This window comes from Jaculus jaculus, chromosome 13 (assembly GCF_020740685.1).
Source record: "Jaculus jaculus isolate mJacJac1 chromosome 13, mJacJac1.mat.Y.cur, whole genome shotgun sequence".
NCBI classification, from domain to species: domain Eukaryota; kingdom Metazoa; phylum Chordata; class Mammalia; order Rodentia; family Dipodidae; genus Jaculus; species Jaculus jaculus.
In genome coordinates this window covers 33062339-33076885 of record NC_059114.1, presented here as the reverse complement: position 1 = coordinate 33076885, position 14547 = coordinate 33062339, and the positions used below count along the sequence as shown (strand labels likewise).

General features: G+C 48.8%; 1 protein-coding gene across 4 annotated transcripts in view; it reads right to left on the bottom strand.

Annotated features, from left to right (window-relative positions):
* Positions 1–13819, bottom strand: part of Camk2a (calcium/calmodulin dependent protein kinase II alpha) — a 67220-nt gene extending 53401 nt beyond the window's left edge. Inside the window, exon 1 of one of the 4 annotated variants that reach the window (XM_045132273.1) lies at positions 13481–13819. In XM_045132273.1, the coding sequence (XP_044988208.1) occupies positions 13481–13542 (62 nt within the window). In that variant the 5' untranslated portion in view covers positions 13543–13819. The remainder of the gene's footprint in view (positions 1–13480) is intronic. The other 3 variants (XM_045132274.1, XM_004664775.2, XM_004664776.2) reach the window with 3 other exon arrangements.
* Positions 13820–14547: the final 728 nt, after the last annotated feature.

Sequence of the window (14547 nt, the reverse complement as noted above, 5' to 3'; positions counted from 1 at the left end):
TCCAGAAAGCTTGTTGCCATAGAATTGCCTGGGAAGCTCTTTCACAGGCTGTGGCAGGAGGATTTTTGAGGCTAGCCTGGGTTACATAAGCTCCCTAAAAATAAGCAAATAATAATGAAATATATGGATACACATCAATAAATATGTAGGTGTATGATGATAGATAGGTAGATAGGTAGGTAGGTAGGTAGATAGGTAGGTAGGTAGATAGATAGAAGAGATTTCAAGGCCCCACCTAGACCTACTAAATCAGAACCCCTGGGTGGGCCCCAGGAATATGTATTTTTCTGTCAGCACTCCTTCCATGTTCTCTTCTGTTCTCCCTTGGAACCAGCACTGGTGGGAACCACATGGTAGACTCTGTACACTTCACATGCCCCATGAACCTGGCTCCTCCCCCAAGGGCACAGCCTAGGAGCCACATCTGCAGAACAACAGAAACCATCTTCACTCAATTTTCCTGTTCCCCAGAGGTTTCTAAACTAGGACTTTGGTGGGCAGGGCACCTCAGAGAGCTGTACCAAGAGAATGGCACCCTTAACAGTTTACCCTGGAGCAGGGATATAAGGACTTAGTAGTGATAGTAAGAAGGAAGAGAAACATTTGCTAAGCCAGGTCAGAGCTCCAAACCCTAGGACACCTGCCCAACTCATGCCTAAGCTGCTTCCTTTAAGTGCACAGATGCCACAAGATTCCTCTTGACCAACAGCAACCACAAGAAGTCAAAATTATGAGCCCCATTTTAAAGCTGAAACTTTTGCCTCAAGCAAACATGAATATTCCTAGGGAGTCTGTGAAGAGAACTGTGGTCACTTGATCCTTTCCTCTGCTCCTACCAAGGCAGGGGAGTGGTGTCCTCAAGAGCTGGGAATATGGCTCCCAAAGGCCTGTAGTACAGTCCTAGCTAACCCCTAACTGATTGAGAAACCCTGACATTGGTACCTGACCTCTTTTCTTCCCAATGGCAGCATTCTCCCTGAGTGCTCTGGGAAATGAGGTGAATTTACCAGTACAGAGCACTTGGCTCAGGACTAGACCTAGAGAGCACAGCAGAGACTCGCGGAGGCAGGAGAGAGCCTGAGGCCATGTTAAAAAAAAAAGCCAGGAATGAGTGGAAAATGAAGAGAGAGGAAAGATTCCACTTAACAGTAGAGATCAGCTTTATTCAGGAAAGCCTGAGAAGGACTCTGGCCAGGTAGGTGTAAAGCAACTTCTCTTACAGACTAGGGAGTTCTTACAGGGGTTCTGGGGTCAGGGGAATTCTTTTGCTATAGGGAATTTTGCCTGGGGGTGGAAATGAGGGGAGCTGGGCTACTTCGGGGAAATGATAGACAGGTGATTTGGACCATTGTAGGGAAAGGACAACAAGGTGATTTGAGCAGTTTCAGGAAAATAGAAATTTGTACATTGCTTTGCAATTGAGATAGGTGGCCTGGGTCACTTCTAGGAACCAGCAATTCACACATTGTTTTAAAAATAGTGGCTTTCAGAGTCTGAAAATGGAGACATTCTAGTTCCAACAGGCCGAGGAGCCCTGCCTCGCCCTGCAGCTTTGGGCACAGAGGAAGAAGGCGCCCTACTTGCTATGGTGCAGGGATCAAGCACTCAGGATGTAGGAGAGTCTGGAAACCAAACAGCAAGTGAGGCAGCCAGCCCACAGCCTTCATCAGTTCTTTCATCTTTCGTTTTAAAAAGCATGTTTCTCTATCCTTGTCCTGTATATGCTGGTGGCCACAGCCCAACAGCCTTGGCCAACAGAGAAGCCAGCCCATTCCTTTCAGAGCTCTGAGCCAAACAGGTGGCCAGCAGATGGGAAGGCAGGCCAGGGTCTTGGAAGTAGGCAGAGCAGGATAATAAGGAGGCCAAGGTTGGAGAGGTGTGGGGAGGAAACGGTCCCAAAGGAAGGGGAAGAGGTGGGGCCAGGTGTGGGAACTGAGTGAGGTCCTGGGATTACCTGGGAACGTGCTCCTGGTTTCCTGGGGTGGGGGGGGGGAGTATTTCTGAGTACATAGGGGAGGGGAAGGGCGATATTCCTGTGTGCAAAAGGGTAGTTGTCTGGCCACATATGTTTGCTGGCAGCTAGGTTTAGCCCTAAGTCTGTGACATAGCTTGGGTGTGTCACAATGAGAATTATTTGTGCAAGCAAGGAGGTCTCAGAATGCAGGTAGGGAGGAGTATGTGTGTGAGAGATAACAGGCATGGGAGGCATGGAATCTCAGGTCTCAGCCATGGAGTGGCCCTGGTATGGCCATTTTGTTCATTGGCAACATGAGGCTGGAGAAGAAATAAGGCTCAATGGTACAGAGACCTTTCTGGCTTTAATATTGTGTCCCAGTACTGTATGCTAGAATTTTCTCTGATGGTAGACATACTCTGAGCTGTCCAGGGTGGCTACCACTAGCCACATATGGCTACAGAACCCTTGATTTGTAACCAGGAAGAATAGCAGACCAGAATGGTAATGGTATCTCCCTTAAGTAGCTAGCTGTGGCTCCCAGGCAAGAGCAGGATGTATCTGAGCTGGAATCATGGCCAGCTCCTTGCTAGCACGTGACTTTACCTTGGTCTGCCTATTTCATCCCCCATTAAAATGTGCACAATTAGAGTCCCAGCCCCATGCAATTGCTTCAAGAATTCAGTGAGAAAATAAGATAGGCAATGCTTTAAGCAAAGTCTCTGGAGTATAGTAAACACTCAAGAAAGAAGACCTTGTATGGACATCATTATGTTCAAGTGGAGGAGAACAGCTAGCATCATTGAAAACAAAATGGACCCTGTATGTTAAGCTCTAGCAGGAGGAGGTGTGAGGCCCAGTGAGGAGGGGAAGGGTCTTCTCCACAGGGATGAGCAGTCTGCCCCCTACAACCCTGATGTATGTGCCAAGAGTGAGTATGAGCAGGCAAAGTGGCCCCACCCAACACCCAGCAGACAGCAGGAGGACAGAGCCAAAATGGATCTACTACAGCTGAGAATGTGGGAAAAGGCCAATGTGCTGTGAGGAAGAGTCACAATAGGAAATTATATTCTAGCTTCCTGGTAGGCTTTGTGGCCTGGTAGTCTGGGTATGGCTGGTGGCTTGCCACCACATCTACTCTAGCCTGAAACTCCCTGAAGGGTTGCCATGGCAGGTAGGTGCAGCACCAAGGGCACTAAATGGGGCATCAGAAGGCCTGAATCCTTGCTTAACTTGGATAGATGCTGACTTATTCTTCTAGGCCTCCGTTTCTTTATGTAAAAGAGGTAGATGAGGTATTCTGGACTATTTGACTGGTCCCTGAAACAAGATAGGTTACTCCATCTTTCCCTAGAGCTATTCGGTGTCTTAACAGAGAGGAATGTTTCTCCATGGGGTCCTTCTGGGGACAACCCACTCATGAACTCACTTTACATCTTTTTAAAAAAAATATTTATTTATTTATTTAAGTGTGGGGGGAGGAAGGGAGGGAGGAAGAGGCAGATAGAGAAAGAATGGGCACACCAGGGTCTCTACCACTGCAAGTGAACTCTGGACACATGTGCCACCTTGTACATCTGGCTTACTTGGGTTCTGGGGAATTGAACCTGGTTCATTAGACTTCACAGGCAAGCATCTTAACTGTTAAGCCATCTCTACAGTCCACTCTACATATTTTTGAAAATTTACTTATTATTTAGTTGCAGGCAGAGAAGAGAAGGGAGGAAGAGGAGGAGGGAGAGAGAAAGAAAGAGAGTATGGACATGCCAGTATCTTTTTTCAACGCAGAGAAAAATCAACTCCTGCCAAATCAGAGAGCCAGAGCCTCAGAGGCCCCCAACACCTCAGCACTGAAGCAGACCAAAAATGAACCCAACATGGCTCAGGGAAATTTTGTGGAAGAGGGGGCGGAAAGAATGTCAGAGTCACATGTTGGGTCATGATTTGCAGAGACACTTATCATACCAATAACTGGGGGCTAACTCCACAATGCACGACCCATTTTCATTAACAAGGAGGGTCTAATGAACTCAATGCACCACTTTGTGAATTAGGCTTTACATGAATACTGGGGATTTGAACCCTGGGCTGTCAGGCTTTGCAATCAAGTGCTTTTATCTGCCATCTCTCTAGCCCCTCACTCTACAGCTTTAGGGGTTGTCTTGGCTCCTTACAATCTTCAGGGACTTCTCTCTGTTAGCTCCTTCCCTTAACTTCTCTTCCTCAATAAAATAAAACAACCAAGAACCTTCCTCTCTTGACCCAGCAGCCTGGGCTGCTTTCTTTCTCCCTTCCACTCTGCTGCCAAACTTCCAGAACAAATGTCCAACATCCGCTGCTGCCTCCTCTTCTCACCTCCCACATTCCAGGAACCCACCACAATCTGCTTACCACTCCCAGGGCTCTATGGAAGGAATGCTTGTGCCAGGCTCGCCTACCCGATGCCTCCCTTCACCCACCCTTTGAGGTGTTTCCCCCATACCACCAGCCCACATCTTCCCTTGCCTACCCCATCCCAGGGGCAGTTAGCCCATTGACCACAGGTTCATCCTCACCCATAGTGTCCTTGTGGTCTCATTGTCCCTCAATGCTGCTCCTTGTGCCTAGTAGCTTTGGCCATTTTGGCTTTGTCTTTTTGGACTTCCTCTTCCTGTATGTACCAGGACCATTAGTTAGGCCTTTGTAGGAGGCTCATGTCTGTGCCTTGCTCTGGGCAAAAGATATGTGTTCTTTTACTTCACAAAAGAGTGTGTGACATCCCAAAGGGTTGAAGCCACTAACCATCACCCATGATTGAGATCTGCACATGTGAAATCATTCTCTTTTAATAATTCTAATCCCATCTTTTGAGCTTCTTATTCTCCTACATGGTTACCACATGATAGGCATCTCTTAACCAAAACCCAGTCTCTCTCTGAGATCTCCCATCTGTTAGGGCCCTTAGCATTCTGACTCTCTGGCTTGCATTGGGTGGTCTCAGAAGGTTCCTGGTCTGCTGCCTCCTGCTGAGGAGAGTGTTAGCACCTTAGTTGTGAGCTGCCAGCTGTCCAGGATGTGGAATCAGAGCAAATAGAGTTAAGAATGTTTGGAGGGGGGATGGAGAGATTGCTCAGTGGTTAGAGGACTTGCCTGCAAAGCCTAGCTACTGGTGTTCAGTTCCCTAGTACCCATGTAAAGCCAGATGCACAAGGTGGAGAATGCATCTAGAGTTCGTTTGCAGTGGCTAGAGGCCCTGGTGTGCCCATTCTCTCTCTGAGTATGTCTGTCTTTTCTCTGCTTACAAATAAATAATTTAAAAAAATGTTTGGTGGAAGGCAAAGAGCCAGAGTTGGCCACTGGAACAGAGTCTCCTGTTGTGCTATAATGTAGGACCCACATGGCTACATCAGAAATCAACATACACAGAAATATCTTACCATGGAGATCTACAGATAATGAAGCTGAAGCAAAGACCTTGGACCCAGCCTTCTGACTCAGAGCCCATTGCTTTTCAATGTTACACAGTTTGGGATCAGAGAGGTCTGATTTGGTATCCATATCTGGGTTTTAGGGCAAGTCTTTGAGAAATAGGCCAGATTCTGTATGCTGGAAAAACCATGCAGTTTGCAAGGAGAATGACCAAAGCTTACATGAACTCCTAAATCCCCACATCATAAAAAAGCTGGAGCCAGCTGGTCCATTCAGAAACAAAGGTGTGGAGAGATGGCTTGGTTATTAAGGCATTTGCCTGCAAAGCCTAGCTGCTGGGGTTCAGTTCCCCAGTACCCACATAAATCCAGATGCACAAGGTGCTACATGTGTCTGGAGTTTGTTTGCAGTGGCTAGAGGCCCTGGCATGACCATATTCTCTCTCAAATAAACAAATAAGATATTTTTTAAAAAGGGAAATTCTGCACAAGGTGTTTTGTGTGTGTGTGTGTGTGTGTGTGTGTGTGTTGTGTGTTGTGTGCTGATGCAGGCCTCTGTGCATGGAGGCAGAGGCCAGTGGAGAACACTGGGTGTCCTCTAAGCACTTATCTAATTCTTTGATACAGGGTCTCTCCCTCAACCTGAGGCTGCTGTCCATCAGCAGTCCCAGTAATTCTTCAGTCTCGGCCCCTGTAGACTTAGGTTACAGACGTGCATAGCCATGCCCAGAATGTATATAGGTTCGAGGGTAGTAAACTGGAGTAGTGTCCGGCCCCAAAGGCCCTCATGCTTACACAGTAAGTGCTCTTAACTGTCAAACATTGCTCCAGCCCTGCACAAGGTGTGTCTACAGCACCCAGCCCTGTGCACCTTCGTCACACCTTTTTCCTTGGGATCTTCTGCTTATCTGTGAAATCAACTGTTTATATATAATATTCAAGCTTTCCCTCTCTCTCTCTCTTTTTACTTCTGTTATTTTAAGGCAATAGTGTCCTTTTTTCATCATAAACAAGTGAAACAGAACTATTCAGGTTCCAAATGGCAAGTAGATGGGAGGCCATGGGGCTGATGCTCTCTATATCACTCGTCTTCCCCTGTGCCTGCATCATCTCTGTGAGCAGATGCCCACAAGCCACAGTATGTCCCAGGCAGAACACAGAGACCTGTTACTAAAACCTCGCCTCTCCCCTCCTGCCCACTACAATGCACCACCCACTCTCAGACTCCAGAAGATGCCGTGGGGACAAGCTGTCCTGCATCCCCCTCTCCCAACTCAGCACAAGTCTCATGATGGCGGGTGGGGGACACAGAAGGCCTATGAACCAGAAGATTCTGTTTGCAGCAGAGAACATTGAACCAACAGAAGTTACAACACATTCCTTGTTTTGGCTGCACATGAATTTTCTTGAATGGATCACAAAAAGGAAAATGGAAACTGTTCACAGTGCTCAGATAGTGCCTCAGATAGCGAAGCAGGAGAGAGGTAAGGAGCTGCTTCCTCCCTGTCTCTGCTGCTGGCCTGGTAGACATCCACCCTGTGTCAGAGAGACTCTGAAGGTAGTAACACCCTAGAGTAGAAAGAAGCTAGAAGACCAAGTTCTTGTATGTCACCCAGTCTCTGTGTCATAGTTCCCCATCTGTAAAACAACAGATTACTGACTTCTTGGGTATTTTCAGTGGAACCAAGAGGGTCTTGGCCATACATGGTCTTTTGACTCATTCTGAAAACAAGCTTACACTAGGTAAGGGCAGGAATATTGACTGAGAATATGCCACTGAGGCCAAGGGCTGTAAACATGAACCTGCCTATTTGCTAACAGGGGGCATCCAACCAAAAGACAGAAAAGCAGGTCTGACCCTTAGTCTTTCCTGGTGTTGAGATGAAATCTGCTTCCCTTTTTCTATGCATTCAGTACCTATTATCTCTGTGGCCTCTCAGTCCCCAAGATATCCCTGCAAACTTGGGAGAAAAGGATATGTTCCTGAATGGGTTGACTCCCTCTAAAGGTCCTTCCTCAAAACCTGGTTTTCAGGCCTTTGCTACCCTTCCTGGCCTCCTCAGCTGTAACTACAGGCTTTGAATATTTATATTTACTTTTGGACATAGCATCTGGAAGCTGGGGGAGGGCTTTGAAGTCTAGAGGAATGGAACCCCCTAAAGATAATGTGCGGCACTAAAACTCATACCTCACAGCCTTTGCCCAGTCTATTCCATACTTGAAAACACTCTCATGCAGTTTTTTTTTTCTTCTGGTTAACTCTTATTTAGCTCCTGCCTCCCAATGCCACCTCCTCAAGCAAGTCCTCCCCAGTACCTCTCTCCCTCACTAGTGGTGTCTTTGGAGCCCATATATTTGTGCTTGTCTTTCTAGCCTTTACCCAGTTGCATTTAGATGAGCAGCTCAGAAGGAATTTAGCTCTACCAGAGTGTGCACTCTATGAGGGCAAAGAGACATAAGTCTTACATGTGGCACATACTGAGCTTAATCTGGGTTTGGGAACAGAGGACCTGGTCAGGAGGTACTTTTGGAATGGCCATGAGGATCACAGATACATCCCTCCCTTTACATGTTTCCCATGACAGTTCAGTAAGTTCCAGTAGCTTCACGGTTCCTGACACTGTGGACAGTGCCAGGGTTGGGACTCAGTGGCATGGACAGCACTCAGCTCCCATGAGATGGGCTCTTTGTAACAGTGCATGGAGATGCTTAGGGGAGGATGGGGTGTGGAAAATGTATACTTGAGACCATGTGAAGTAGGACAGATGATCCACCCAGAGAGAAGAAATAGTAAGGACAGAAACAGAGACCAGAGAGGGGCTGAGGAGATGGCTTTACAGTTAAAAGCACTTGTTTTCTTTTTCTTTTTTTTCTTTCTGAGGTAGGGTCTCACTCTCATTCAGGCTGACCTGGAATTCACTATGGAGTTTCAGGATGGCCTCAAACTCATGGTGATCCTCCTACCTTTGCCTCCCAAGTGCTGGGATTAAAGGAGTGTGACGCCATGTCCAGAAAAGCACTTGTTTTCAAAGCCTGTTGGCTTCAGGTTCAATTCCCCAGGACCTACAAAAAGCCAGACCCAAAAAGCAGCACATGTGTCTGGAGTTTGTGTTGACAAGAAATCCTGTTGCATGGACACATGCATGCATACACAAATAAATTAAATTTGAGAGAGAGAGAGAGAAAGAGCTAGAGCGCGATTGCGTGTGTGAGGCCAAGAAGATAGAGACAGGAAGAGAGACGAGAGTCCACAAGCCCAGCCAATGCCATATAGCTATATCTGTACCATACTCTGCGTTTCTTGTTGGAGCACTCTGTGTACATGTGTGTGCGTGTGTTCATGTGCACATGTAAGGAGCTGTATTCACCAATGCTTGTGTATGTGGACTACAATCAGGATGTGAACATGGCATCCTGGGGGATTACCCTCACCCCACTAGGGCCATGGCCCCAGGCTTCAGGAGCTGTTGATAGCAGTGTCACCATGTGCTTTGGAGAGAGGCAGGAAGGAGGGAGGGAGAGAAGGAGGCTCAGCAGAGTGTCAGTGTGTCTCAGCCTGCGTGGGGGTAGCTGTGTGGGGGCGGAGGGCTGCTGCATGCACTAACATTTGTGCCTGCCATTCTGATGGCTTGGAAAAAGAACCAGAAAAGGCTGTCCCCTCCCTTGTCTCTGTACCCCTCCCCAGTTTCTGCTTCACAATATCCCATGCTTTGGCCTTTGTTTCCTGTATATCATTGTCTCCCAGCACTGACCTCACCACTGGTTCTCACCTTGATAAGATCACTTCTCTCTAGAGAAAGCTAAGCAATACATGGACTGTCTCTACATTACTCCCAATCCTAGTGGTCTTTGTCTTCAGTTTCCCATGTGGACCTTCACAGAGGAGGTGACAGGGGGTAGCAACCCTGACGAGGCATTTTGAGTCTCCAAAGATAGAACTCCCATTTTACAGATGGTGAAGTTAAGGCACACAGTAACAAGCAATTCACCCAAGGTGGCTCATTGAACTCAAAGCAGAACTGTGACAGAAAAATGAGTGATAGTTCAGAGTCCCCCACACCTATCTTTAAGGCCAATACAATTCTTTCCTCACTCAAAATACTCCTTTCCTCATTCATGGGCAAGAGGGAGGCTATTCAATAGAGACAGCACCAGGCAGGGCCCCTCTCTACAATCCTGTACACTGATGTTGGGGACCTGGTCACCATTCTCTGAGCTGTCCTGACACCTCATCCAGTCCCAGTCTGTTCATCTGGAAGATGAATAAGGAGGACCTGCCTGCCTGCCCCTGGGGTGGGCACCATGTGGGCCTACTGCTATGGGCTGGAGAAGTGCTTAGAAATGGAGTAAAATGGGTGAAGCTCTGGTGCCTTGGTGTCCTCTCTCCAATATGACACCATCCATGCTCCCTTCTGACTCTGCTGGGAAGGGATAAGATAGCCAAGCACATCCTACAGGCCTTTTGTACCTGATACCCTTATAGCCCAGTACAAGGAGCTGCCTCTGGGCCATGTCACCACCCATGGATCAGCCCAGTCAAGCCCAGTGCAGGACGCAAGCTAGAGAAGAAAGGGGCTGGAAGAAGGAGCTACCCCTCTCACCCCCTGACAACCCTGCAGCCACCCACATCCCCACCAGCCTCCCTGCTCAGCACTGACTGAGTCAATTTCAGAACCCTGTTTCTAGAGAGAAAAGAGTGGGTTGAGCTTCTCCTCCCTCCCGCTCTCAAGTAAAATCTCCTTCGGAGGCTCCTTCTGTCCAGCTCAGCCATTACGCAAGCTGGAGAACACATCCTAACCTCTGCAGGCGGGGGTAGATGGAGGCTCAGGGATGCCAGGGCTAGAGGAGGCTTCCTCCCCGGCCTCGGCCCTGAGCCCTGGGGGTTTCGCTTGCCTATCTCCACTGCCCTATGCATTCCTGCTTTTTACAGAGATTGGGACCTCAGAGAAGGCTGTTTCCTGAGCTCTGCTGGCTGATGTGGCCCACCCTAGCCCCTGCAGCCCACTCCAAGCAAACTCCTGGGTCCCTAAACTCGGGACTTCTATTTATCTCTTTTTGGGGCAGGAGGAAGATTTGAGTCAATGGCAGAGGGAATTGAGCCCATTTCTGGGTCCTTAGAGTAAGCCCTCTAGGGAACCTGGGATCCAGTTCTTGGCTCTGAATCCATGGCCTTTAGTGGGGTGTCTTTAGACTGATTAAGCTCCAGGACCCCATGCTCAGGACACTTCTAGACACAGCCACAGCTAATTTCCCACCAGGCAGGAGAGGCTTTTCTGTTTATACCCTGAGCTCTTTAAAGACCCCCAAGTGACAAGCCAGGCTTTGCTGGGCAGGATGCGAGGAAATCCCAGAGAGGTGCCAGACCCCCTTCTACAAGGTGGCAATCCAGGGCCCAGCCAAAGGTCGACCAAAGGTCCCCATTTCCCCTTTGAGAGCCAGTCTAGGAACCCTGTCAGGCACCTTGATGGTTATCTGGAGGAGAGTTCTGGAAGGAGGCTCAATTTCTGGGTTGACACATTGTCCCAGCTTAGAGGCCCAAGTCATCAACTGAGAGGCAAATCCTGCAAATGCATTCATTGCTACTCCCACAGAAGAGGAGCCAGGGCTCTTCCAGCCCAGGCAAACCTTGGCCCACATCTCCCCTCAGCTGGACACACTATAGACAAATCTAGAAGGCCCTACCTCTCCCTTCAGTCCTGCCCAACTCTTGAAGGTAACAGTGACCTTAGTAGCAATGTCCTTTTCAAGGCCCACTGTGGGCCAGGCTCAAGGCTGTGCCTTTACAAATTTAATCCCTACAGCTCTTTGAATCTCCAGGAAAGAGTTGCCAGCCTATCCCATATCACAGAGCTAAGGGCTTGAACCACCTCTCCCTGCCCTGCTAGATGACTACACTGAAGCTCAGGTTCAGAGCAGGAGTTACAGGCCTCTTCCATGTGGGAGCCCTGGCCTTCACCACGTAGAAACCAGAGGTAGGAAGGAGCTCGGCCACCACAGCCCCTTCTGTCCAGCAGAAGCATATTCCGCTCCAGGCCCATGTGTAGCCTCCTGAGGTTCTGCAAGCTCCTGACATTGCAGGCAACATTTAGTAGGCTTGTTCATTTTTCTAAGGAGTGTTGATTTCCACTTTCATCAGATCCCTAGAGAAACATGTGACCTAAAAAAGGTTAAGAGCACTGATAGTTCTGGAAGGAAGAGGTCTAAAATTGATTAGACAAGGCAAGGTTTTTCTGTCATGGCCTTATCACAGCTCCCTATCCTTTGAAATTGTGTTCCTGTCCTGGTGCCTCCATGAACCCAGGCAGGCCCATTGCCTGAGAGGGCTGTCCACTTAGCCCAGCCTTGATGATGCTAATCTCTTGGGGCAAAATAATACTTTGCTGTCACTTTGAGCCCTGGAATCATATCTCAACTCCATTTCACTGTGCTCTGTGACGCAGTCTTGCCTGAACCCAGTTTTGGTTGCTCCATGAAATGAAGGTCTTAACTATTTGCAGAGTTCTTGGGTTTTGAGGAGACATTTGACACTCACTGGAGGGAGGTCATAGTTCAAGTTTAGGGGACAGATCCAGGCCTCCAGATCAGCCCTAAGCATGACATTCTTGCCCCCACCTCCAGCACAAAGACACTTAGAATGACAAGAATTCTGTAGATAAGTGAACCCATACCTGCATAAGGAAATGTGCCTGTACAAGGGAGCCAGTGTGTGTGTGTGTGTGTGTGTGTGTGTGTGTGTGTGTGTGTGTGTGTAGGGACTATGCTTATCCATAGTCATGTACCCAACTCCCACACATAGGTAGACACCAGCATAAGTTCACACATGCCTACAGTACCTTCATGAGCCCATGAACCCAGACCTCACATCTACATATGCGCACATGTACACATCCCCAAGCACATTTGCACACTCAGACCTCATAGGAACACTGTGTGTCTATATATCACAATTCAGATCCCATATACACATGCCCACTGATGTGCACACAGCTCTGACCTGCCACACATGTGGACACACAGTAACATATGTCTACATCTTCAGTGTCATCCCACCTAGCCAGTAGCCTTCCTTGCACACTTGCATACATGTACCCTTGCAGGATACACTGTCATTTTATACACACAGCACACACAAGTTCTACTTTGTGGTACACCCGCATCAATGTTTGCATGGCCTTTTGGTGCCCACAGTGTGCCTACAAATTCTTACCCAGCATGATCAGCTCCCCTTGAAAGTCCATATACAACACCATACATGAACCCTCTCCTCAAAATGTATGCTGTGCATGCACAGCCAGTCCTCACACTGGCACACACCTAGAGCCTTTCATCCCATGCTCATTGTAGCAGCGGGAGCCAATCAAGGCACAGGTATTCTTTTGCCAATGGGGCACACTGTGTCAAACTGCTCCCTAGCCCTTGATCCTAGAACTGTCCATAAACTCAACCAGGGCACATTCGGCACAGCCTGCTAGGCTACTCAGAGGAGCCTTCCTCTCTCCTCCACTCCCAACCTTCTCTCAGCATCAGAGGAGAAACATGATGGGCAACTTTGCCAAAACACCACAGCTTCTGCGCACACATAGCCCTTGGTACAGCTTGCTCCCCTCCTCCCCACACCAGTCACTTTCATGTTAACCCCTTCTGTACCCATGCCCTCTCTTCTGGTAAGTAGCTGCGGGCAGGGAGAGGATAGGCCAAGGAGAAGATGGCTACTCTGCAGAATATCTAAAATCAGGATCTCTAGGTGGGAGGTGGTGAACTCTCCATCATTAGAGGCATCTAAGTGAAATTACAAAACGGCTTTCAGTATGAACTCAGCTGAATGGGAAAATCCCTTTTGTGCCAAGTTTCTAAGAACCTGTGTGTGTACAGGTTATATTACTTGTGTGTACACACTAGAAAATACCATCAACTCATTACCCTAACATACACACAAGGCAGGCTTGGCACATCTGCACCCACAAAATGTATCTATGTCTAACTCTGGACACACAATATCCCAAACCATGCAGCATGCCCCCTCCATGTACACAGGAGAGTCCCAAGACACACAGACACATGTCTCTCTGTCCAAGAGCCTGACCCCACACCCTCCAGGACTCCCTGTGATGCCACTCACTTTCCCAGTTCCTCAAAGAGCTGATACTCTTCTGTGAATCGGGTGCAGGTGATGGTTGCCATCCTGGCACCAGGAGGGCAGGCAAGCGTTGAGTGTGAGGGAACAGGTCTGGACTGCTGCTCTGCTCCCAAAACTAGGGGCCACTTGCCTGCCCGTGCTCCTAAGTGCAAACGGAGAACCAACTGGACTGCCGAGCCTGGGGCTTCTGAGCAGGGCACTGTGGCTGCTCACAGCCTCGCAAGCCTTCGTCAGCATCCAGGTCCCCATGGCAACCACCTCTGAAACGCCCTGTTCCTGTTGCCCTGGTAACTGCCTCCCCAACACCTGCTTGCTTTCCACTGTGAAACCTGCTGGTAGCACTGGCCTACCACACACAGTGCTGCAGGACTGTGTGCCCTGGGAATGGGTGGGCCCAGTGCCCCAGGGCAATGAATGGAAGAGGATAGAGAAGGAGGAAGAGAATAAACTTAGTCCACAAGTGATCTTCTGTCTTCCTACCTCCCCCATCTCCAACTCTGTGGCTGTTCTAGCAGACAGGATGGGATTAAGTGGGGCAAAGAGGCAGTTGCTATGGTAACAGCTAGTGGGTTCCACATTTCAGGATGGTCCTTGGGAAAGACAGGATGTAGTTACCCTGGCAATTTCATCTCCTCTGGAGAGACAGGTATTGCCCCGTTTCCCTGGCAACAGCTGGGTTCTAAGGTTTACAGGGAAATGATGGCTAATTCATATCTCTACCTGTCTTTTTCTCTGTCTTTCTCTCTCTCCCCTTCACTGTAGTCTGCTGCTGTCTCTTCTCTTGTCTTCTGGGGGTTGTTTTGATTGGGTCAGCCTCTGCCTCTGTCCTTATTTTGCTCCTGTTATCTCTGTTCTTTGGATACCTTGTGCATCACCACACTCGCTCTAGCTTGGAGAAGTGCAGCAGGCCCAGGACTCTGCAGGAAGGACTCTGGATGTCTGCTCCCCCACCCCACCTCTCAGCGGTACACAGCTGGGCCCTCTTGAGGCTTCATTTGCAGCCTCTCCTCTCCCATGCCCCCAGAGGGACTGTGGCGGTCTAGCCTCCT